This window comes from Falco rusticolus, chromosome 2, assembly GCF_015220075.1.
Source record: "Falco rusticolus isolate bFalRus1 chromosome 2, bFalRus1.pri, whole genome shotgun sequence".
NCBI lineage: Eukaryota > Metazoa > Chordata > Aves > Falconiformes > Falconidae > Falco > Falco rusticolus.
The window spans coordinates 29428168-29452545 of NC_051188.1; the positions used below are offsets into that span (position 1 = coordinate 29428168).

Here is a 24378-nt window from a genome sequence, read left to right on the forward strand (position 1 = left end):
ACAGAACGAAGAGTGGTTTTGTATCACTGGATATTCTTAGTCAGAAAACAAGTGAAAGGAAACTAATACTGAATCACATCTGTGGTAGAATGATACCTCGTGGCCTTGTGTACGTTGTACTTCATCTGGTGACTAGCATGATAGACTGGTGTCCTATATGCACATCCACAGCAATGGCAAACCCCCGGTTTTATGAGGATACAGTATAGTAAGAAGCAGAGGTCAGCAGCCTTTGAGGAAAGCTGACCAAAGTTTTTGTGTGCTGTTTTTTACATGTTTACAAATGCGGGAACAGCCAGAAGGCGCTGCTGCGTGGACACAAAGTATTACTGAATGCTTTATTAGCCATGTCTTTCATCTGTACTAGATACTTGTAACTTCTGGAAAACTTTGATTCAGTGGGAGCAGCTCCCCTCTGGTGCTTTTCCTAGGAGTTGGTGGCTTGCAGTCCTCACCCAAAATCTTTATGGGCCTGAGTTACTGGTGCTTGTGTGATGAGTTGCTGAATCTTGTACTAAAAACTCGCTGTATCCCAACTTTTGTCAGGGTGCTGAAGGAAAGCGTTTTTCTGGATGCTTTTAGCCTCATTCAGTGTTCTTCAGGAATTGTCCATTCTATATTGTGTTCACTTAAAGTAAAATAAAAGGTAGTAAAGGTTGTGCTACTACCTCTTGGCAATAATGTTTGGTCACTGAGCAGGTATTTCTGCTTCCTATTTGTTCCATCAGTTTTGAAACAGCCTCTCAATTTGATTTCCTTTTAAAAGCATTTTGCTGTTTGCTTGTTATTTTATGTTCTCAGCTGGATTGTATCTGAATCTGGGACCAGACTGAATTTCAGTTGTGTTCTTAAGTTTTTGACTTCAGGACAGGGAAGTAAAGTTGTGCTTGAAAAATAACATGTATCACAAAGCTTTCTTGTGGGATGCTTGGCATCAGTCAAACTGACTTTAGCCTTGATGAAGTTAAGCAGAAGCTGTTGGTCCATATTCTTAAACATTTAGGTGGCAAAATCTGGGTTTTTTCCTCAAATGTTTATATGCTTACTGTCTTTGTGGTTGTGGTGCTCATGATTCCTAGAGAGCTGTAAGTTTCCAACAGTGTATACAATGTAGTAAGAGAGCGGAGGGCTTCCTTACTTGTATTCTTGCAAAAGTGATGTTGTTTAAAACAGTGTTTTAATAAATACACATAATGTAGCCTTTAATTTCATTGAAGGAAAGTTCACCATAGGAGGAATAGAAGACAGTGTATTGCTCTAATGTTTATTATGAAGGGTTTGTAACTCTTCCTATAAAGAGTACTGAACCTGTAAATGAAAACAATATTATTTGAGTCAGGACAACATTTTCAAATAGTGCAGTTTAAATACGTTAATTGAGCACAGAACTAAAAGGTTTGTGATCATTCATTGCTTGTATGGAAAAATCGACTGCAATTGCCTGCTTAAACAGAAGTGTCTAAATTATTATATTAAAAACAAAAAGGCCTTTCCAAATAGTTGGTAGCCCAGACCAAAAATTTGCCAAAACCTAAAACTTATCCACACTATTGGCTAAAGAATCACTTTTGAACTAAGCGAAACAGAGCCTAAATTCATTCCTTTGTGTTGACGATGTAGTTACAGAACAGATTATTACAACCTCTTGAATTAAATCACTGCCTCAGATTCTTTGAATTTGTTTCAGTTGTTTGTATTGCTGTTACCTTGCCTGCCCTTCAAATGGGATGCATTCAAACCTGAAGTTCAGATTAAAACAACCCCAAACTTTTTAATTTTAAATTTTAAGTCTTGGTAAATATATTTCTGCTGTTACTAGAGGACTGATGCTATGAAGGCTTTTGTTCTAAATAAATATTCATTGTGAATTTTATGGGGATACTAATTTTTATGTACCTCTAGTTAGGTGAATAAAATATATAAAAAGCAGATCTTGTTTACCCTTTCCCCTTTGCATACCTGAACAACTTCAGTCACTAAGTCTGAGCAAACAAAATGACTAAGTGTTTTCACTTTTTGCATTAAAAAGCTTAAGTTACAGAAATGTACTTCTGATTTTGAGTGCATTGGAATGTATGTATTTTGCTATGCTCTGTTCTGCAATCTGATTTCCTTCCTATATATATATACAAACCGTAAGCTAAGCAATTTTATTCACTGAAATCAGTTCTTAATCCTGAAGAGTCTGTGGCTCAGGTTTCACAGATCAGCTTTTAGTGCCTTTTTAATTTTTTTAATTCTGTGTTTGCCAAGTAAAAATACTTCTATTTATTGAATGGTAATGGTTGCCAAAGCATATTTAAAATAAAACCCCCACCAAGTTAGAGCTTTTATCTTTTTAAAGATGTGTTTGCATTTTGGTCAAAATGTAAGATACAGGGTTTTAAAGCAAAATGTTACATATGCAGGTATTCACCAGCTAAGAACAGTGTGTGTTGCTTGGAAGCAGATAATGAAAAAGATTTCTCTTCTGTCTTCATGCCAGGCCCCAGTGTTTTACTGAACTCTATACATGGCTGTATGTTCCCTGGAAATTGAACTACACGTGACCCCGGTTACGAGAGAAATTTGGTGGTTTGAAGGATTTTTAGGAAAATGCTTAAGGTGCAAATGTACTGCACTGTGAAGAATGATAAGAGTTGTTGGAGGTGGCCTGATGCTTCTAAGGAGCAAACCTGCTAGATGGTGCATAATGTATTTCTTTATTATTGCTAATGAGCTATGTGGTGGTTTCCTTTGGCAGAGATTCTGCAGTAACTTCCGTGATTGGATATCTGAAATGAGATGTATAGTCTTAATACTGAAGCCAAAGGAGCCCTGTGGTGCTTCACTCTTTCAGACATGTTCAGCAATTTTGTTCGCTTTTTTGTGGGTTTTGTTTTGAAGGCTGGGGGGGGTGGGTGGGTTTAATTTGCAAGAAAAAAAAGTTTACTTTCAAAAGAAACATGCATTTCTTGGCAGTTCTTTGCAGAAGCGAAGATACAGGGTCGGGCTTTTTGCAGAGCTGAGTTACCTGATGACATACAGTGAATATCCATGGCTTTTGATAACCTGAATGTCTCCGAGGATACTAAGTGGTGAAGGGTCCAGATGTGTAAAACTGGCTCCTTGAAGGTGTGGATATTCAAGATAAGAGAGAGGAGAAACTTGCTTCTGCATATTCCAAGCTGTAGCTGGGCAAAAGATTGTTGGTCTTCAGAATTTCTGAGCTATCCCCCTGGAAACTGCTGAGGTAGGAATTAACACCACAGTTTCAGGCCCTGGAGTCCTGGTGCCTACAGGCAGAGGGCTGTTTGCTGTGTGCCATCTGTGGGGGCATGAGTGAATTTCATTTACAGGGAAAGATTTCTGTCTTAACTTCCTTCCTATTAATCTAGCTGATCCAGCCCATTTGTAATTTGAATTGTCCTGTAGAGGTTGGTTCCTAAGCCTGGGACATTTAAGATCTAGAAAATTTTTCTAGTGCCTGTAATTATGGTAGAAATCTATTTGAGCACGTACTGCATATATGTAGGAGAGGCTAATCGGGCTTCCCCGACTTCTATGACTATTATGCATTCTTTTTAAAGAACTGAACTGTATTCTTTATGCTTTAAAAACCCTAAACTCGCTGTTTCCGTGGTGGTTGAAATTTCCTGGACTGAAGAATGGCATGCTGATTACAAAGAACTTGTTACTGATTTCAGTGGTGCTTGTGAAGAATTCTGCTACTGAAACATAAAGCATGCGTACCTGTATTAGCTTGTCTCAGGAAAAATGTGAAAGGTCTGTCTGCTTTGAAAATAGGTGTTCGAGATCTTTTTAGTAATACCATTACTGTAATGCAACAAAGAAAACATTAGTAAAATGTGCCCATTTTTTCCCCATCTTCTGTACTGTGCCCTCAAGCTTTGATGTTTAGTACCTTGAGTTTTGAGTTGCTCTTCTGCTTTAAGAATAAAACAACAATTTTATCCAACAGTGAAATCAGTCTTGATGAGTGAACAACTGAAGTGTTGTGAGACTACGTGCAGGTGATTTGTGTGTATTTCATTGCTCAAGTGGGTCTGTCTGGATTTCAAAGGTAATGTAATTTTTGTTGTTATCACAGCCCTATCTGCTGAAGTCACACCATGCTATCCCTGTTTGCTATTCCTAGCTATGCTGTTCTGGTAAAAAAGATAAAAAGGCACAATGTAATCGCTTTTCTAAATGGGAGACAAAGAGCAGAGAACTATCTACGTTGTCCTGGAATTTCTTTGTCGGAGATCTCATCAAAACCTAAGTATCCTTGATCTCAATTTATGACTGTCTGTCCCCTCTCTGGTTGTGGGTTAATTAGATTAAATAGAGTCCTTAAGAATTACGACAGCTCAGCTATCACTAAAATACATCTTGTTTAAATAAATTCTGCCTTGAAGCTATATAGTATTAACAATACATTGTCAAAAAACCCCACAACATCTAAGCCCTCCAGATTTGGATTATTTTTTTAATGAGCAGTTAAAACAATGGAATTCACTTGAAAAGTCAAGTAACTCAGTAAAACTAGTTTGAGTGGCAATATTTCAGTACTCCTTAAAAAAATTGCCACTTTAGCTTTCAAGCCACCATGTGACTAGAGCCAGATCTCTTAAAGCAAACAATAAACATAATGATATCTTTTAAAATCAGCTGCTTAGCTTGATCTGACTGGAGTTAGGGGGAGTTTGGGCATTTGTTTCAATGAGGTAAAGGTCTGATGTCTGATTACTATCACTCTTTAGTTGTGGGTATGTAATTGAAGCCATCTAAAATTTTTATTTTGTATGGGAATTAGCAGAAAAATTACCAAAAATACTAATACCTCAATAGAGAAGAAAATGGTCCTAAAATTTAAAAATGCACAGCTCTGCAGAAAGATTAACTTAGTTACATCAAATTTTCACTGTACACCCACATATGTACAGCATGTGTCTTATTTAAAGTTGTTGCTGGAGGAGTACTACACCAAATCAGGTGTGCTCAGGTTTCTTTTGGCATTGTGGTGGTGGGATGTCTGGAGTGAGGGGAGGTACACCTGGCAGAGCAGCCCAACATCGTGGGCACCGCAGTGAGATGCACAGAAGTGTTCTCCTTACATGCCCCTTGGATTTCTTCCTGGAAGCAAGGAGGGGAAGGGCGAGATATGAGAGACACCCAGATCTTGACCTGATCTGCAGTCAAGGACCAGCAGCATTTGCAACGTGCATGTGGAGCACGTCTACAGCTGGCACAGCCCAGAGAAGCAGAAAGGCGAGATGTGGGTAATGATCACCCTTCTGTGCTATGTTTGAACAGCTTGAGGACATGTTCAGCCTCTCAAGAGAAGCAACCAAGTGGCGGTAATGCCTATGAAATCCATGCAGGGTTCTAGGGTTGCTGTTGCCTTTCACACCGATTTGTAGCATCTCTGGAGCATCTGAGGCTTCCAAAAGGGAAATAAAAAAAGCAGGGCCCACCTTTGATAAGGTTCAAGTGACAGAAAAATGGGGATTGCGTGACTCAATAATTTTAGTCCCCCTGTTTTATGTAAATTGTGATTGAGGATTTCTATTGGCATGTCATGCAGTTAGTTTATGAAGGTCATTTATTGACTTTCTAGTCCACAGCTGAGATTTTACTCTGAATCTCCCCACTCAGCCAGCCCCAGCTGCTTGTGGAGAAACGATGTCGGCAGAAGCGCCTGTACACAGAGGTCACGCTTTGAGGTATGTAAGAAACAAGCCTGTCTTCGTCTTCATGAAGACAAAACTTTCCCATAATTACCTTTAATACTATCAAAGAGATCATCTTCAAAAAACAACCACTGTAAGATTTCAGGAGCTATAGATAGGTTAGTAATTCTCTTTTCATTCTTTGCTTTTATGATCTGAGCAACCAGACTTATCCAACAGAAAAATAAGTGGTTTATTTTCTCAAACTGGATTTTCCATGGGCTGGCAGAGCTGGTTTTCACTTGAGCCTTTGCATGTTAGTCTGAGATAAAAAGATTCATCAGGTTCTTATAAACAAATAGAAAGGTAAAGTGAAACTGTGTTAAATATAAACATTTAAATTTAGGTTAGGCATGCATTTAAACACTACCATGCTTTTTTTTTTTTTTTAGATAAAAGGCTGGTGGTAGTTTCTGTAGTGATAAACTCCAGAAGTGAGAAATAAAGTCTGTATATTTGATTTACCTGTAGCTCCTGATGCCTTTGTACCATCTTCTGTTATTTCAATCTCTGCTTTGTGAATAGCTTCTGAAATATAAAGACTGTCTTGCTCTTCAAAAAAACCAGAAATTAATATTAATAGTTATTTTCTGAATTTCATTGTGAATGCCTTTTTAATTTTTTTGATCCAGAATGCTTTTACTTTTTTCTGAGAATCTAAGGATCACATAACTGTTAGATGTTTCAGAGGGGCAACTAATTAAATGGCTGAAAGTGAACTGCCCTGCAGGTTGGCTAGGCCAAAGAATTCCAGTCCCTTGGCATTTAGCTGGAGCAGCAGTAATTGCATCATCACCTGATGTTGCTAGACAAATAGCAGTGTATGCCTGGCCCCTACTCTATTCCATTTTAAAAAAATGAATCTACATTTTCTAAAATATTATTCTTAAGCTAGCACTGCTACAAAATACTTAATTCTTAGAAAGGATATAATTTTAGACTGTGTAGCATTCCAGGAATTTGCTTCAATAATATGGAGTACATGCTTTGCACCTTTCTACATGTGAACTGATGCTGAAAACAATACATGTCATGTTATTAGCTTTTCTTCTGTCAAATTCATTCCATTGGTATCCTCAGCACATCACGTTCAGAAAGACAGCACAGTATAAACCTGCCTTTTAGTTGCTCTTTCTGTATCTGGCTTCCATGTTAGAAGATCCTCAGTTCTAGTTCTGATGCAAATACAGATTTTTTTCATACCTGTGCCTGATATGAATGAGCATAGACAGCCTGAACACCTAAGCTGTCTTAATGTTATGGGCTTTTTAGCTCAGCATGTAGCTGAGATAGTATGACTACTTTGTTCTTGTAACAGCATGTTCTTATATGCAGGGAACTTGGAGAATAAGCTAAAACACTCGTGTGCCTTGAACTTACCTGCCTAAACATTTCCTCTGTCACAGAGCACAGCTTGCTTGGTGGCCCAAATGCCTCTTGACTTTCATGTGAGACTGCTTTCAGGCAAGCAGTGAAATTCTTAAAGGTTGACTACTGTGAATGCAAAGTCGAGGTATTTTTCTGCGTAAGGGCATTTCTGCTATTGGCTACTCATTCAGATTTTCTTTCTAGTCTGAGGGAGGGGAAACAACAAAATTTTGACTGCAAATGTATCAGTGTAAACCTGGAAGAGCTGTGAGGTGTCTTCATATTTTTGCTAATGGTGCCCACTACAATCTGGCCCATTTCCACTGATGTCCAACGGTGGGATTTGGGGTCAGGCTACAGAAGAGCATCTCTTTGCCACAATGCGGGAACATCTTTAGAGTGAGATAATGCATGAGAAAGGGAAAATTGGGTTACTTCAGGGAAGACAGCATGCTGCCTCTCTGTACTGCTGCCAGAGGGAAGCAGGTCCCTGGAGAGTGAGCGTATGAATGCACACATCTGACTGGCCCTGACTACAGAGGGAACCTTAAGTCGCCAATTTTAATATCCTCTTTTCCCTCAGTTCTACCCACATTTACCTATTTTTTCATTTTTATGACTGTTTTCCCACTATACGAACAACTGAGTGCTGAATGAGAATTGCTACCTGGAGAAGTTTCCAGGCTGTAGTGGAAAGCAAGGCTACATGGTGAGAGTAGAAACTAAGATAGGACAATGTATGAATTGAGGAACCATTGGAAGGCAAATTGTAGAAAAAAATTCTCTTCAGGAAGAAATGATGGGACTGTGACATAAAATGGAACTTGGAAAGAATTTCAGCAAGACACTAAGAAGTGTCACAAGTCTCCTTCTTCCCGGCTGACTGCGGAGGGCAGAAATCAGCAAGATTGAGAGTTTTTTTCTTTCTTGTCTGAATCTGGGAATAGAATCTGACATATAGGTGAAAACAAGGAAATACTGAAAGAGCATTTTATCTGTTTCTATCTGAATTTTGTCCAGTCAAAAATCTGGGATGGAAACAAGACACAACTGGGGAGAGGCAGAATTTTTTAAATTAGATATATCTAACATACTTTGGAGGGGAAAAAAATAGAAGCTTTCAGGCATAAGGAAGCTATTCCAGGTTTAAAATGGAGTAACACATTTGTTTGCTAAATGTGATTGGAGAATAAATATTCTGAAGATTATGGCTTCTGCTTCATATGGAGGAGGAACTGAAAACTTGCCTGTTCTTTTCCCAACTGTATCTATTGGTTAAATAGAAGATAAACCTTCCTTATAAACTCTGCTTCGTGTAACTTAGACTGTCATAGCTTTAACCCTACTACTATGACACAACTGAGTAGTATAAGAGTAGAACTCAGAAGGGCCTCAACATATCCTGTAATCCATAACGGCCACAGGCAGGGTCAAATACTTCTACAAGCCTTACCCTGTACGACAAAAGCCACAAAGTTGCCTACGTAGGAAAGAAGCTGCTAAATGATAATGTTTATGGTGGAGTTCATTTTCTCAGAGTGTTTATCTTGTTTAAAAAGATGTTAAATTTATAAAATACATCCTTATGCACTTTATCAGTATATCAACAATTGTTTGCAACAAAGCAACAGGCTTTAACAAAAGAGTGGGCAGTAACAAATTATTTTAATGTGCATGTCTGCAGTTTGAGATATATATTGCAATAGAACTACGCTGTATTCAATTTTAAAAGCAGAATCAAAAAAACCCTGAGTAACGTGCCTTCTGAGGTTCATTCCAGGAAAGCAACTTGTCTGTAAAAGGAGATTTGTCTGAATTGGAGGAATTTCATTTTATTCAATCACATGCACAAGAATTGCATGTACTCTGCATCTCTCTGGGCAACTTCCCCTCTGACTCTTTGCTATGAGTAGAAATTACTTAAGTTTAAATAATTTGTATTGCTGGAAGTAGTCAAAAGAAAATAGATAATTTTGAGGGTTTTTTATTTAATATTAAATAAGAATAAAAATTTTCCAGAGAACAGAATAATTTCAAACTTCCAAAATAGCGACAGGTTACAATCATAGCACTAGTATTTTAGCAAAGAAAAAGTATAATTTAGTCCACTGGTCACTGGATTAACAAGACAATGTAGCATGGGCATATGTCAATATTGTTTGTGGCGTCAGGAGCTGGAATTACAGACTTGTTAGGCCAGCATCCCTAACTGTGAAATGACTTTTAAAAACACAAATATGAATGCAAGTTGTACTAAAGCATCCCAGGTTTCTGAATAAATATCCATTTCCCAGGCCTACACTGACTTCATGATTTTAATCTTAAAGAAAGGAGGGTGGAAAAAGCAAGACCAAAACTAACCCTGTCCCTTTCAGATTCCTTTTTCCTATAAAACAGCAGTTCAAAATACAATTGCCAATAATAAATTAGAACAGTTGGGTGTGAATTGTGTTTTAGAGTTTCACAGAGGAAGAAGTGTGATCAGTGCAGAAGATCCAGCTCTATTGAATCCTTCACTTGTAAGAGTCTACAACTATTGGGTTAGTGATCATTTTTCTGTCAGTCAAGCCTCTTACCTGAAATGCCTTTAAAATTAGCAGTGATGGGATCAAATGCATCTCTAATTCCCAAGGCAGAAAAAACTGTCTTTAGGTCAAAAAGGCTTTGAATACTGAACCTGAAATAAGACAGATTTTATTTAAATGCAGGATTTGTAGTCTCACAGAGCTAAAAAGTGGAACAGATGCAATTTATTTCAAGCCTTTGCATTTCAGCCATCTATTTCTGTATGAGCACAATATGTTCCATCTGATTAAGTGTACTTTGCAGAAAAGCAACTTCTCTTCATGTGAAGACCTTAACAGAAGGAATCCCTTGCCTCCATCTATTGCAATCAGACTGCCTCTCAGTCTTCTTGACACATGAACTCTGTGTTTCCCCAATTGTCCTCTTTTTAACAATCTTTTTGGCTGTAACAAAGGGCCTCTTGAAATATTTGCCAAAGATTAGCTTGGAGAAAAAATTATGAATGTACAAATTGTTTTTCAGTGCTTCGTTAACACAAGGAATGTGTTGTAAGAGATGTGTAATGAAGCCCTTCTGTGCTGATCCATACAATAGGTACAGCCGCAAAAGGCCCTTCTGCACCTAATTCCTCCTGCTGTGCAATTTTATTTGAATAGATGATAGAAAACACCTCCAGGACAAGTGCATTTGCTAGCAATGGCAAATGACTAATGTGGAAAATGGATGGCTGAAACTTGCTTTGTGCACAGAAAGATGGGTATGACTGCTGGGGGACCCAAGTTCTTTGTAGAGTACTTTTGTAGTATGCTAGCAAGTTGTAAAAATAAGCTATTGTGTCTTAATTTTTTTAAAGGTTATATTTTTATTCTTTCTTAAGCAAAGAGTAAAAATTGAGTGTGGGAAAGGGCCAGAAACTTTTCTGTTTTAGATCCTTCAAGAATTGTTATACCCCAAATAAATTTTAAGTAAAAGCTGTAGGATCAACAGAAATACTTGTGTTTTTAAAATACTACAGAGCATACCAGAAAGTTTTGGTGTTCTCAGCCCACCTCTTCATGACTTAAGAAAGGGTTAGAGCTTTTCTGATCATGTGATGAATAAAAGAAACAAAAGCATCTCATTAGGATTTTGCCTCACATATTGCTCATGTCAGCACTATCACACAGAATTCTGGCAACTGAAGTAGTGAAGCCATCTTGGAGTTCTAAGATTGCTTACCTAGGCAGAAAAATGTCCATCTTCATTCTCTTTAAGCTGTTGGCCCAGAGGGTTATGGTTTTGGCAGAAAGGTGAGACTCAATCTGGGACAAAGATGTTCTTTTGTGGCTGGGAAGCACTAGGAACATGCTGAGTTTCTCCCCCAGGTAGGGTAACTCAACCACGCTGAAAGCCTCTAGAGCTGCAGTCTGGAACTGGCCTGTGGGTGGGCAGATGCAGATCTGATTTCATCATTCAAGTGGGGAAAAAAGCCCCAAACGCACAACCCAACCCTGGGTCAGCAGGTGGTTCAAAACGGCAGGGATGGGATATAAGGGGTTGTCTCTAACACATGGGCTCTTGCAGCCAGCTCGGGTTATTAACTTGCAGCAGCGGCTCCTCCGAACAGAACTGATTGTGTGATTATAAATTCCTCGTCAGAAAAATGCTAGTAATAGTACCTGAAGTACTGTCTCAGCAGAGCACGGATATTTTATTGCTTTCTCATATAGCTGTAGTCCTTGCTCAGAGTTTAAAAACATTATTGAGGTAGCGACAGTAGCTTTATGGCAACTGTTCCTCTAATGCGTGTTTTTGGAATAAACTTACAGTTTTCTAATATCTCTCATTAAAAATTTGCTGCTTATAGAAATTACAAAACCAAAATTGAGTGTCCTATTTAATTAACTGAAGTGTACTTTGCCTCATGTTTCCATCTTCACTACCTTTAAAAATCAGTTTAAACTTTGTTTAAAGAAACAAAGTTACATTAAACAATATATTAGTTAGGTTTATGCTTATTTAAGCACCAAATTCCTTATTTTTTAAAATCTAGGCACAAAGATTTAGCAAAATCAGATGAAAGTTAGAAAAACTAGTCTCAAAAGTACAAGCTGGTCGGCTTCCAAACTCATAATTAGGTTTGCAATGGTTTGTAATAGCTATTTAAAAGTACCCTTTTAGTTCCATATTTCAAAGAAAAATTAATCCAGGCATTTCTAATGCACTCTGTTATACAGTAGAACAGATTCAATTATTATAATTTTACTTTTTTTTTTTTTTAACTGTTAATCCAATAAATAGCATTTCAGGAACACTCAGCAATACCTAGCAGGCCAGGAGTTAAATACAAGTTGCAAGCCAACGACTTGGTGCCTTTGCTGCAGGCCATCCAAATACTGAATCTGCTCCTTCATCCAGCTGTGGTAGTTGTATCTTCAAGGGTAGATACTCTTTTTGAGTCAAGGGTTATAAACAACAGAATATAGGTAGCTCATGTTCATAATATCTAAATATTTGCCAATAAATATATAGTAATAGGGTGTCTCAACTGTGTAGTCCACAACATTCATTAATTTTGCAGATATGGACTATATAGGATTCATTAAGTGTTGATTATTCTGCTAGATTCAATTTTAGGCTCTTAGATTAGCCCTCCCACCATGCAATGTGGGGAGGGAATTATGCTGTTAAAAACACCTTCCAGCTTGTGGATCATTTGCTGGGATAAGACCTTCTGGTTTATAATGGGCAAGCAGGAAAGATGGACTGGTCGTGAATGGTTTAATTTGGGGGCACGCTGATATTTTGAAGTCAGCACATTCTGCACAAAGGTTATACAGTCCTTATTTGTTAATTAGAAAAAAATAATAAAATTTGAGATTATTGACTCATAACATTTAGTGTTACTTACTTGAACTGAATTTGAGCATCCCATAAGGATTATATATATGCTAAATCAGTATTCAAGTATAGTTAACAAATTGCTTGGAAAAATGAATATGTAAAATAGCCGCAGTGTTTAAAAGGCATGTGTAAACAGTAATGTTGACATTTTCTTAGAGCAGTGTTAATTGTCCCCAGGCTGATTTGTTCTCTGTAGTGATATTAAAAAGATAACAAATGTTGTAAATGTTGCAATTGATAGCAGGCCACAGCGACTCTTTCTCACTCTGTGTGTTGTATCCCGATGGGAGACAGCTGCTATCATTTAATAATGAAGGGAAGTTATCTCATGCCTCTGTTTTGTTGTACTGAATCAATCTTTTATATTGATTTATAACTGATTTGTTAGAAGAGTTTCTAGCATTTCTAGTGATAAAAACTGAGTTGGTCCTATCAAATCTGACAATCATCAATCTTTAAATGGTCTTTTTAATTTCAACTTTCTTCATAAGTCTCTCTCTAGCTGTGGAGAACTCACACATTTCAGACTGGATGAGAAGGTAACCCCAGTATTTTGGCTAACTTTATTTTTCTGGGCAAATACTTAATGCTTCAGCTGCCTACTTAAGGATGATAGGGTGGAGTTCTTGTGTTTAGCCAAGTGGTCAGACAAGCACAACTAACTTGATTTCATCAAGTTTGCAAGGGATCGGGAGCAAAAACATATGGTCAGTCAATGCAACTCAGCTGCTAAATTTCTGGTCACTGGTTTTTACCTGAGAACTTCACTTGTAGAAGCACTGGCAGCCCCTTTCCTTCCTGCCTTCCATCATGTTAGACCTCTCATTTCTTTATCTCATTCTACTAAAAGAGAAAGCTCAGAGAAAAGTTCTGTTCCTGAACTAACAGGCGTATGTTAGTCCCAAGAAACCTGTTTGTTTGCCTGAATAGCTTGCGAAGCAAGGAAAGGTGAAGCTATCCCAGACACCAGGAGTAGCAAAGCCCCCGCAGTGAGCTGGCGGTACAAAATCACCTAGGGCTGAAAGATCACGGGTTGATGTAGTGATTTATGTTGCTCAACAATGAGGTTGATGAGGTGTTGGGTTTTGGAAAGGGAAACTGCACTCCTTAGTAAAGTCAATTAACTTATAAAAGATTGAAGCGTAAGGAGGATGGGAGGGCTCCAAGTGAGAGGTGTGAATGCACTTAGGAGCTGGCAGTCCCAGCAGGAGGAAGAAGCGTGGCAGACACACCATGGATGTCCTGGAAGAGGAAACACCACAAAGAAAGATGTAAAGACAAACTTGCAAAAAGCAGGAAAATGTAATTCCTTAGCCAGGTGAATTATGGTTCAGATATAAAAAGGCATAGAAATAACAAGCTGCCAACTGCCTGCTTGATGTGACCTGCACAGAAAAGGAAAAAGTTTTAGCCATATAAACAAGAGAAAGACAAAGACTGGTGCTGCTGAACACTGTGAATTAAATTTTTTTTTAGATTCATCCCAATTATTTTCTGGAACTGCTGGGAAAGAAAGAATCTGATGATATAGCAAAGGATAATGGTGAGCTTCCTAATGGAAATGAGGAAAGAACACGAGGTATTACAACACCAGAGACAGAAACAGAGTTTACACTGCTTGAAAGAGACAAATAGTAATATGGGGATCTGGATGATCACCACACCAGAACATGAAAAGAACTTGGATGTGGAATTGCAAATGGGTCAGCAAAGATTTTTAATGGACTGTGGATTCAGTTGTTTCCCATGACTGGAAAACAGTAGTACATTTATAAGAAAAAGAAAGTAATCTGGGAAATTTTAGGTCTTTGCTTGAGAGAACATACTCTGGAGAAAAGAATAATCAAGCCACAGAGAGAAATAGGAAGTGAGATAAACTGCAATATCAGGTAGACCCTAACAAACAAATCTCTAAGCTTTTTTTACTTAATAGCTAATTCGATAAAAAGGGATAGATCCAACAATCTAGTTTTAAGTAAAATGTTAAGCATAGCTTTACTGTGGCATTATTTACAGGTAGAAGCAATGGCAATTAAAGTGAGAAATTGAAGGCAGCAAGCAGCCGCTTGAAGGCAAAACTACAATGAGCCAAGTTAGAAGAGGGGCTCCCAGATTGAAAAGAGGTTTCCAGGGGCTTTCCAAAGTATGGCCAACACTCAAAGCTTCCATCAAAGAAAGTCGAGCAGTGAGGTTACCGTGATGACTGGAGTGGTGGAAACTGACAGTTCAAAAAGTCATGTCCCTGTGGGGATTTCCTTCCCCTTGGTTTACCTGGGACTCATCAGCTGGAAAAAAATGGAGAAAGAAAAAAGGCCCAGGTGGATTCAACCTTGGGCAACTACCCTGAGCTGATTCTGCAGTGCACTACACAAGGTGTTTTTAGCAAGTCATAGAAATACGAAGAGCGTTTTATTGAGCAGGTATATGGCCTCATCAGAAGCCTTATGTACGTTCCTGGTCATTTATTTTCAAGAAAGATTAATTTGAATTGGAAAAGTGCAGGAAAGGACTAATAGAGTTTTGGAGTATGTTTTTTAAATAGTTTAGAAGAGCCTGGTGTCTTCAGCTTAGTTAAGAGGAAACTGAGAGGCAGCTTGGTAAATCGCCAGTACCGACTGTATTGTGAGTAAATATCAGAGCTGAAGAGAAACTATTTACTTAAAGGATAAAGCTGGTGTGATGAAAAGAGATATAAATCGGTCTCAAAAAAAATTAGCCTTGGAATTAGGAAGGTTTTTACCCAAGTGCAGTTCTGAAATTTAGGGTAGAAGGGAAAGGAACTTTTTATATTTTTGAAAGAGCTAATTGGCAGAATTCGTGGTGGTAAAAAATTAAGCCTGCAGCAGGAGTCCTTCTGTCAGCAACCCACATACTCCAAGCCTTTGAAAGGAACATACACTGTGTTCATATGTTATACAAATAAAAGTTTAACCTGTATTTATAATTTTAAGCCCATGCTGAGGCCATCCACTGATTTGATATAAAGGCCATTAAAAAAATATCTCCCCTTTGTTTCAGAATTTGGCCCCGAAGATTTGCAGTTTTACCCTAAAGCCTTGGAGACAGGCTGTGACCACAGGCAGGAGGGATGGGTGCGCAGTGCTGGTGTGACCAGTCATACTATCCTCTGTCTGGTGTTTATGCACTCAAGAGCCAAAGAGTGATTAGGCTGAGGACCAAGAAATTTCTCACCCATCTCACAAATCAAATCAGTAGGGGCTTGATATAGTTTCTTTTCTTAACTGCCCCTCTGTCATGAGGTCAGATGTGTTTCTTACAGCCCTCCCTTCCTAGGCAGCTTTATTTAACAAGCTCCATGTGATTGCAATGGACTTTGTATGCTGTGGTACCCGCAGTTTCTCCTGTTCCCTTCTCCTGGTGTGTTATTTTGGTGCCTTTCGGTTGTTTGCTACAGCTGACAAGTTCATTATGGAGTGCTGGGCAGTGTTGGTCTTTTAGGGATGGGGCATGGACAGCAGACATTTTAGGAACCGTTTTGAACCCAGGTTCTGTTTCGTGATTGCCTGGGATTATATGGAGTCAATTCGGTCACTCAGGTGGTCTCTTCATGTGATGGGATTCCTTCCGAGACTTCTCTAAGCTGGCAAAGCAACATATCTTAGTGTGGTATCTGTGGAAAGTAAATAAATGAAACTGTTGCATGTTCTACAACAGAGCAAATCTGGATCAAGGACAGTTACCGTAGTTAACTTCAGCTGTGTGATGCATTGTGGGCACTTTCAGGGTTGAGCCCTCTGCTGTGGTGAAAGGCAACATCTGGGTATCCAAAAAGGAAAACTTCTTTTGCCACGTGCTTTTGAAGTACATGGTGCTCACCAAGGCGACCTGGCTAAGCGGTGACCCAACGTTCTCCAACAGCATGCCAAGCACATCCCCATCTGCATGGAAAAAGAGGCAGGGAGGAGGACACACGCCACTCTACTTGCCCAGGCCTAAAGGCCAGGTCTGTGTGAGTAAATAAAGCAAATCACAACCACTCTCCATCCCTAAGGGCAAGAGGCACAAAAGGCACTGTTAAGCTGTCTGCCTTTCCCTCCCCACCTGTACGTGGACCTCGTCGGGATTGCCTGTTGGTCCATGCTCTCTCCAGAACTGAGCTCGAGTTGGTGAATGTTGAAGGCCCAAGCTGTGCCAGGACTACGCTACTCACTGAACCGCATGGATGACAGCAGCCCAGTTCTTGGCACCATGCCCTGGGTCCAAGTGGTTTTCTGGATTAAATTTGCCTACACATATCTTGGAGCGGTTCATTGTTAGCACCAGAAATCCCACATGAAATGGATTCACTATTACAGACCACTTTATGAAGTAACTAAGTCAACTAACTCATATCCTAATTCTCCCCATCTCCTGATTACTTGGCAGTTCAGCTGACCCTGCTTTGGGTACCTCAAAGATTTTTGAAAATGTGACCCATTTTTAATTCATCGATACGCGTGTGAGCCCCGCAATATGAACTCCCATTTCAGTATCTGCTTCTAGGACGATATTTTTCTAACATGAAACTGGATCACTTATTGCAGTTCATATGAGAAGGACAGAAATCTTTTTTTTCAGTAGTATCTTTAATGTGTGTCTTTAACATCGCCTCACATGTTGATGGCCAATTTAACACTCATGTAACTTAAACTGGTGGAGCAAATCAGGGACTGGTTTGCTCTGCTGCTTCTAAGGACTTGCTGTTTCAATATTTTTTTTTCATTAACACAGAATTTAATTTCATTACTTTTCTTGCTTGTGTGGAAAGTAAATTCTTTTTACTTCCCATTTTGACTTTTTAAACTCAGAGTCTGACTGCTGAGATTATGGCCCTGTGTATTCCCCACAGCAGCATGAAAGCATTCAATGCAGAAAACTAAGTCCCTGGGGAACTTGGCTGCTCCTCATTAAAACTGAAAATGCTGCAAAAGATTGCTGTTTTAAAAATTAGAGGAACAAGGCCAAGCGGTTGCCAGCTTGACACTGCAAACTCACACTCACAGATTCAGACCTATTCCAGCTCGCTTTTCATGTTAGAAATGAGCATCAGCACAAGAACTTGATTTCCTGGCTCTCAACCTTGGTTTGTACAACACAGAGTGGGGCAAAAAAAATTATGTTTGGTGAAATGCAATTTTTCTCATTGCTCTTATTTTACATTATATTCATGTGCAATCATTCTCATGGGTTGTTATGTTACCTCCAAGGTTACCGGTGATCCATTCCTGTATTTGGGCTGCGGTTCTGTTGGGGTCAGTGAAGTTGGTTTGCTGCAGGCTGCTGTTTGCCCAGCGTGCAGCATGTGCAGTGAAGTGGGGCAAAAGCTGCACGCCGGCGTCCACAAAGAAGGAACATGCCAGCTGAACCACGGTGCCTTGGCTGGAGTCGGACACTCCTTCGTACACTGCATGCAAGAAATCCTGCACACTTTGATCTGCCAGGCAAGAGGGAGAAACTGCAATTACCATGTGGAGGCTAAGGATAGCACCGGGCTCTGCAGCTCTCAACTCCAGTGCTAACACTGGTGTCCTCTGAAAGTTAATGCGCTATAAGAGCTGAAGCACTCTTGACTTTATGGGGTATTACTGTCAAGCACTACTCTCAAGGACCGGTGATGCTCTGGGCATAGGAAAGTACTCTTCATATTGCTATAGAAATCACTAGCACAGATATGTCAAGAGGCTGGTGTCACATCAGGTTCACACCTCTGTGCAAACACAGCTCTTACAGTTCATAAGGTACATTATTTTTTCTTGGGCACTCTCTGAGTTCCCGGTAGTGAGGTTGGACTTGATCTTAAAGGTCTTTCCAACCTAAATGATTCTATGATTCTATGACTGGCTGAGCTGCATATGCCACAGTACCGCCGTCTCCTTCTCCTGCCATTATCAATGCCACCCATTCCAGGAAAGGCTTCTTCCTGACTGCCCCAGGCCTGTCTCTTCTACCCTTGGCCTTTATGTGGTGTTTTGTTTCTTGAAAGGATGGTGCCCCAAACTGGCCCAGTATTGCAGATCAGCTCTGGCAATGCTAAATAGAGCTGATAGTTACTTCATGTGTGTTACAAGCAACTCTTTATACAAGCCACAACAGTGTCTCCTTTTTTTTGAAGTACGATTTTATTTCCCATTCAATATTCCTTGTTTTAATTCCTAAGAGCCCTCAGATCCTTTCCTAAAAACACTATTCTTTGGCTCATTGTTCCTCGATTTGAACAGCTGATTATTCCTTCTAAATGTAGAATTACGTACCTGCCCTTATTAAATTGTGTCCTATTCATTTCACGCATTTCTCTGATCTTCCAGGATCCTTTTAAATGCTGTTCTGGTCTTCCAAAATGCTTACACCAATTACAAGCTCAATACCATTCAAAAATTAAGTATTGTATTCTCTAGCTTGTTGTCTACTAATGAAAATTGTTGAATAGTGCCTTGGTCTCTTGCTCCTGGGGAGCTCGTGGTAGGTCAATGGCGGCAGCTTCTGTGATGGATGCAGGGATGAGATGTGGGCCCAACAGGAACAGAAGTACTGCAAACATAGAGGATCTCGTGATTTTAAAATCACGAAGTTTTCAGTAGGCTCCCCTGAGGTGTGATTTAGCAGCCATTTCTGGCTGTCATTATGTCGCACACTATAATGGTTTGTGATGGCGTGGTTCATGCTGAGGTGACCTCCTGAGGCCTGGGACTTGCACCATGTCTGAACAGTGCTGATGGGCGCTGGGTCAAATCTCAAACTTCCTGTGTTCACAGTTCGGCCCCTTTCCCATATCCCTTGTTGTGCTTTGAAGGAGGCTTGCCTATGCCTAGCCATTAAAAGTCTTATTGAGATTGTTACTTGCCTTTGAGACGTTTTCAGCTGGTTCCTCCTTTTATAAGTAAATTTTCCATAAGGACTGAGAAAAGTCTGGAGCACTGCTGTTCTTCAACAAGATATCAGTGTCTCTTGGCTCTGCAGGACCACCAGGACCTTTCTGGTTTCCCTACCAAGTGTCCCTATATTTCTGTGTGAAATCTCAGCAGCTCACTGTTGTATACAAATTGCTGGCCACCATCTCCAAGGGAGGGTTCAATATCGTGCCCTTTCCTTCTCTGGGCTGCTGAATTTGGCACAGGTATTCCTCTGCCTTGGCCTGAAACCCTGGGATGCCCCAGGCAGCTCACAGGTATCTGGCTCCCCATGGCCATGGCTGGGCTCACCATTGTGGGCTGGCTAGAAATCTTTGTTTTGACTCAAAGGAAACCTTAGATAAAGGGAAGAACCCCCAAGTTTCTACAGACAGCTGTGGGTGTAGGCAGCGCTGGAGAGAAGAGAGGGTGGGCTGCCACCTGGGACACGGGTAATTTGGGGCGGCTAACTGGGGAAGACCATCCTGCCTGCACTGACCTGTCCCAGGCTGAGTGTCAGGTCAAGGGCAGGATACTGGTGAGCCTCCAGCTGCCAGCCAGGCTATCAGGAGACTTTTACTGCATCAGTTCAGATTCTTGATGGAGTAAAGGGAGAGTTTCACATCTACCGATTTTGACCACCTGAGAATCCAGGGCGTTTTCTGACCTAATAGTGCTCCTTCAATAACCTGCAGTAAGACTAATAACCTATGGCAAGTTTGGTATTAAAATTTAGATCTGTTACTTTCTAAGGTATGAAATATTGAACTCCCAGAACAGATGTCAAGAAAACTCATGCGGTCTGAAGTGTAAAGTGCTTTTCTTGTGTGTTTTGCATTAGTGTGGGAGCGTTTGGCAAGCGCTCTGGAGGATGTGAGAAATCAAAGATGTAAATTGGAAGCAGATGTTAATGTAAGGTGTGGTACCCTGAGCCTATAACTTCAGTCATCTCAAAGTGCTTAGCTAACCAAAGTCCTGAATTTGTACTTGGAGAGCAGTTCGAATTTACTTTAAAATACTCTACTGTTGATAAAACAGCAAGAAGAAAGCATTTTAAAGCACGTAATTTTGTCTGTGCTGTCTAGAGAGACATCCCTTTATACATTGTTTTTCTTAGTACTAGAATAAAGGTGAATAAATCTTCCAAACATTAAAAGAAGATTACAAGTGCAGGTTCTCTGTGAATAGTGAACGAACCATCAATGTTTTCATTGTTTTCAGCCTTCTAAGGTTTTAACCACATCCTTCATTATTGTTTAAGACAGACCAACAGAAATATTAATGCAAACGTCTAATGGAAAAAAGGAATTTTATCATATATGCATACATATGTGATTTGGTTTTACTTGTCTAATAGGAAATTTGATCTAAGTATTTGATTTATTTATTTGATTTAAACCATTTGAGGAAGTGGTTTCCTTCTCCACCACTGGAAATGCACTGTTGTAACCTATAGCAGTAGATCCCATCCTACTTTATTTTCACATTCATGCATTAATATTACTGAAAGTCAAAGCTCATGTGGCTTGTGCCACAGACAACTGAAATGCAGATAAAATGTCTGCTTAATATGATGTGCCACGTGAGAAGTAAGGCAGTGCAAAATAGCTACCAGGTCCTTAACAACCTCTGCGCTTGGCTGTGTTTTGTGTGGAGATCTGTGCCTGAATGTCACTGCGCAATACTGTTCTTAAGGTTGGTTCTTAATAACTGAGCCCCTAATGACCAGAAGCGTCAAACAAAGTATAATCCTTGTATGAATTAATGTTGTTTAAAATTACCCTACTGGAATTACAGGAACAGGAGCCTTGTAGGCAAGACTTCATTGTATCAGCTGCTTATAATATAGATGCACTGTCCTTATGCCAGTACCTGCAGCTGTATCTGTATGTATCAGCCAGAGTGAGCCCTTACTGCTGTGATGGTTCTGAATATCAATGCTACAGAGAATGGTAATGGTGACGAAGGCAGGTTACAGCGCAGGATGATTAAATTGCTGTAGTGTTTTATTTTTAGTGTTCATACACTGAAAGTAAATTTTATGCTGAGAAATAGCGGTGTCATCTCTATACAAAAGTCTTGTATGTAAGCTGCAAATTTTGAAGATGAGGCAGGCATCTGCTTTTCATAAACATTGTGCCCATAGTGTAAAATAGTTTTTGACGTGTGATGTGAGATGGTAGGATAATCCAGAGCTAAAATGAAAACAGCATCCTTAGATTCAGCTGACTTAATGCTGGATTTTAAGACATCTGCCTTTTCCATATCCCTTCCAGATTCCCATTGAGTTTTATTTTAGCCTGCTTTCAGGGAAAGATGCAATTGCACCATCCATCTGTCAATGTATATCTCTGCCAGCCTGCTTCTAATAACTTTGCATCTTTTTGGCCAGTTGTAAAAACATCAGAAAAAGGTGCAAAGTCTTAAAGATAATTCTATTTCTATAGGCCTCGTAAAATTTTTCCTCTGCCTGGCACCTCCTTGCAGAGGACACAGGGGAGGCCAGGACACAATGAACCTCTGGGAAACCAGGAGCAATTCTGCTGTTTGTGGAAGTAGCTTTTCTAGATATGGTTGTATTTCAGTGCAGTAAAAGCATAAGCACTGATCCAGAAAAAAGGAACAATAACAACATGTGTATCAACTACTCCCTTGAGTTTCCTTTGTCCAGCTGATACCTGGCTATCGAAGATGGAGAAAACACTCCTAAACTACATCTTGCAAGTGAGACAGAAGTTTAGTATGATGTGTGCAGTTGCTGCCTCCTTAGTAAATCTGTGAATTCAGTGCAAAATGTAAGACGAGAAGTATTTTCTTTAAGCAGTACATTACCGTGAATGTTGTATCCTAGGGCATCCCGCAGCTCCATAAAGGTATTTCCTTGAGCTCCAAACTGCAGCAGCTCCAAGGAGACAGCCACACTTGCTGGAGAGACTACCACATTGGTTCTGTTCTCTGCTTCGGACACATGCCGGTAGAGATTGATAGCAAATTCAGTCTTCAGCTCTTTCAGCTCATCATAGGAGATGCAGTTTCCTTTGGTTAAGCAGCAAGCAAACAGGATCAGTGCAGGGAAGGAAATGGGCAACATGAAGGCACACTGGGAACACTCCACCAGCTGATCACACCTGAGATTAATAATACAGAGATATTTAGGAAAGCAACAGGCTGAGCTGACAGAGGAACTTCCTCTTCCCATCAGTTTAAGATATCACTTGCAATAGTAATGATCACTGTTAAAATACTTGTCCAGGTCTACCCAGTAGCTATTGTCATTTAAAAAAAAAAGATGTAGGGACATGCTGATGACTCTGTTGACTAACAAGGGCTGAGTTTTCCAAATGCTGTACCATATAGGATGACTGGCCATTACAATGCATGGAGCCACAGAGCCCCTTGGTTAAAAAGTTAGCTCCCCGCATGCATGCTGGGACACCTTAGTGCAGTCTCCATGCTGCTGAGCACCCACAGCCCCCTTCTGTCCCCAGCAGAAAGGGGATCACATCCGTCACTCTCAGAAGGAAGGCCACCCCTCGTGAAGTGCAGGTGTCTAACTGGAGGCTCCGGGCTGGGCTTTAGATCCAAATTTGCAAAAGGCTGGCTTCAAATTTCCCCCCAGATTTTCCTTCTATGAAATTTATCCCAGTGAAAAAAGGTTGTATTTGCAAAAGGCACCAGTGCTTGCAGCACAAAATCAGTGCTGCGGATTTTTATGGGAAATCAGGCATTGGTCAACGTTATATTAAGAGACACTTAGATTCATATTTAAAGGTATAATGCTAAAATGACATTTCCTTACAGAATTTCGCCTTTTGAACATTGTATGCAAGTATATTTAAAAAAAATACTGCACCTTCTTTCACTGCAGGATTTCCTACAAATCTTTCTCCATGCCCTTTGCTCTAGAGAGCACCTCTAATGCCTCTTATTTACTCACAGTTAGCTCTGTTAAATTGTCTTGCCTTTCTGTGTCCTTCTGGGTGTCTGAATGGAAGCTGCCTATGTACGTCTCGTCTCCTTCTTTAATAGGTAGTGGAGTAAAGACTAAGTCATGAGACTGCGTTTAAAGGGATAGTCAGTGATCAGAGTCTCTGTCGGCGATGTCTGTACCACTCTGTCCAAATTCCTGTAGGCTACAAGCTCTATGGAGAGCCAGGCAAAGCAGCATGCCACTGACCAGCAAATCCAAGGCAAAGAACAAAAAGGTACACATGGAGATACAGTCAGCAACTTCCTTGCAAGCCCTGCTTGAGACTCATGAGACTTGTGACCTGCTGGTACCGAGCAAGGCATCTCCTATCTCTCTTCCCACCCCTCCTCCTTCTTTTATATGAATTCCATTGATTCCTCTGCCACAAAGGGGAAGAGAAAGAGCTCTCTGTGTACCAGGCACACAGCTACTTTTTCCCCCCCACTTTGAAACCTTATTCAGAAATCCCATGTAATTAAAATGTCTTTATTTGCCTTTTTTTTTTTTTTAATGCCATCCCAAATAGCAAGGTTTTCATTCACTCTTTAGTTTCCAGTAGGAAAGAAAAAATAAAGTGGTGCACTTAAAGGAGATCAGATGGGGAAGAGGTCATTTTGAGTGAGCCAGAGGCAGAAGAGCTGTGGTTGTGACCGCTTTAAAAGCAGTTGCAGCCGTTCATGGCTTTCTCCATGTGACAGGATCAAACCCTGCCCATCGTATTCACCTGTTTAAGCCTCGCCAGCTTCACAATGGCAAGCAAGGTTTTGGCTTCAAAGTGAGTGTAAAACTGCAGCTTATTGGTCTTCATAGAGTCTCACATTATATATAAACTTAGTTATTTTACAGCATACATTCCTGTTGCAACTGGGAAAGAAGACGGAGGGGAAAAAAAGGTCACTATGATCAAGCAGTAGTGTTTAGGTGCTGCTGTTTCCTCCCGTGCAGGGAAGGAGCAGCCACACAATGGAATTAGGGCCCAGAAGAGAATGAGGCAACGGGCCTCCCTTCGTCTGCACTTGTGCTGTTCCTC

At 40.1% G+C, this 24378-nt stretch overlaps 1 protein-coding gene across 1 annotated transcript; it reads right to left on the minus strand.

Moving 5' to 3' along the window:
- On the minus strand, positions 1-24156 carry SERPINE3 (serpin family E member 3). The gene is made up of 10 exons (XM_037376574.1): positions 24073-24156; positions 23341-23435; positions 22211-22506; positions 17692-17925; positions 16193-16390; positions 10827-11025; positions 9659-9759; positions 6180-6266; positions 3733-3816; positions 1-1308 (listed from the first exon to the last, which is right to left on the minus strand). Exons 1-10 carry the CDS (start codon positions 24154-24156, stop codon positions 1268-1270), a joined length of 1419 nt encoding a protein of 472 aa, XP_037232471.1. The 3' UTR covers positions 1-1267.
- Positions 24157-24378: the final 222 nt, after the last annotated feature.

Coding starts and splice junctions, on each gene's coding strand:
- SERPINE3 (XM_037376574.1), bottom strand. CDS start 24,156: ATGAAGACCAATAAGCTGCAGTTTTACACTCACTTTGAAGCCAAAACC. Junction 16,391..17,691: donor GATCACCGGTAACCTTGGAG/GTAACATAACAA, acceptor TTTTCCATGCAG/ATGGGGATGTGCTTGGCATG. Junction 9,760..10,826: donor ATGGACATTTTTCTGCCTAG/GTAAGCAATCTT, acceptor GTCTTATTTCAG/GTTCAGTATTCAAAGCCTTT.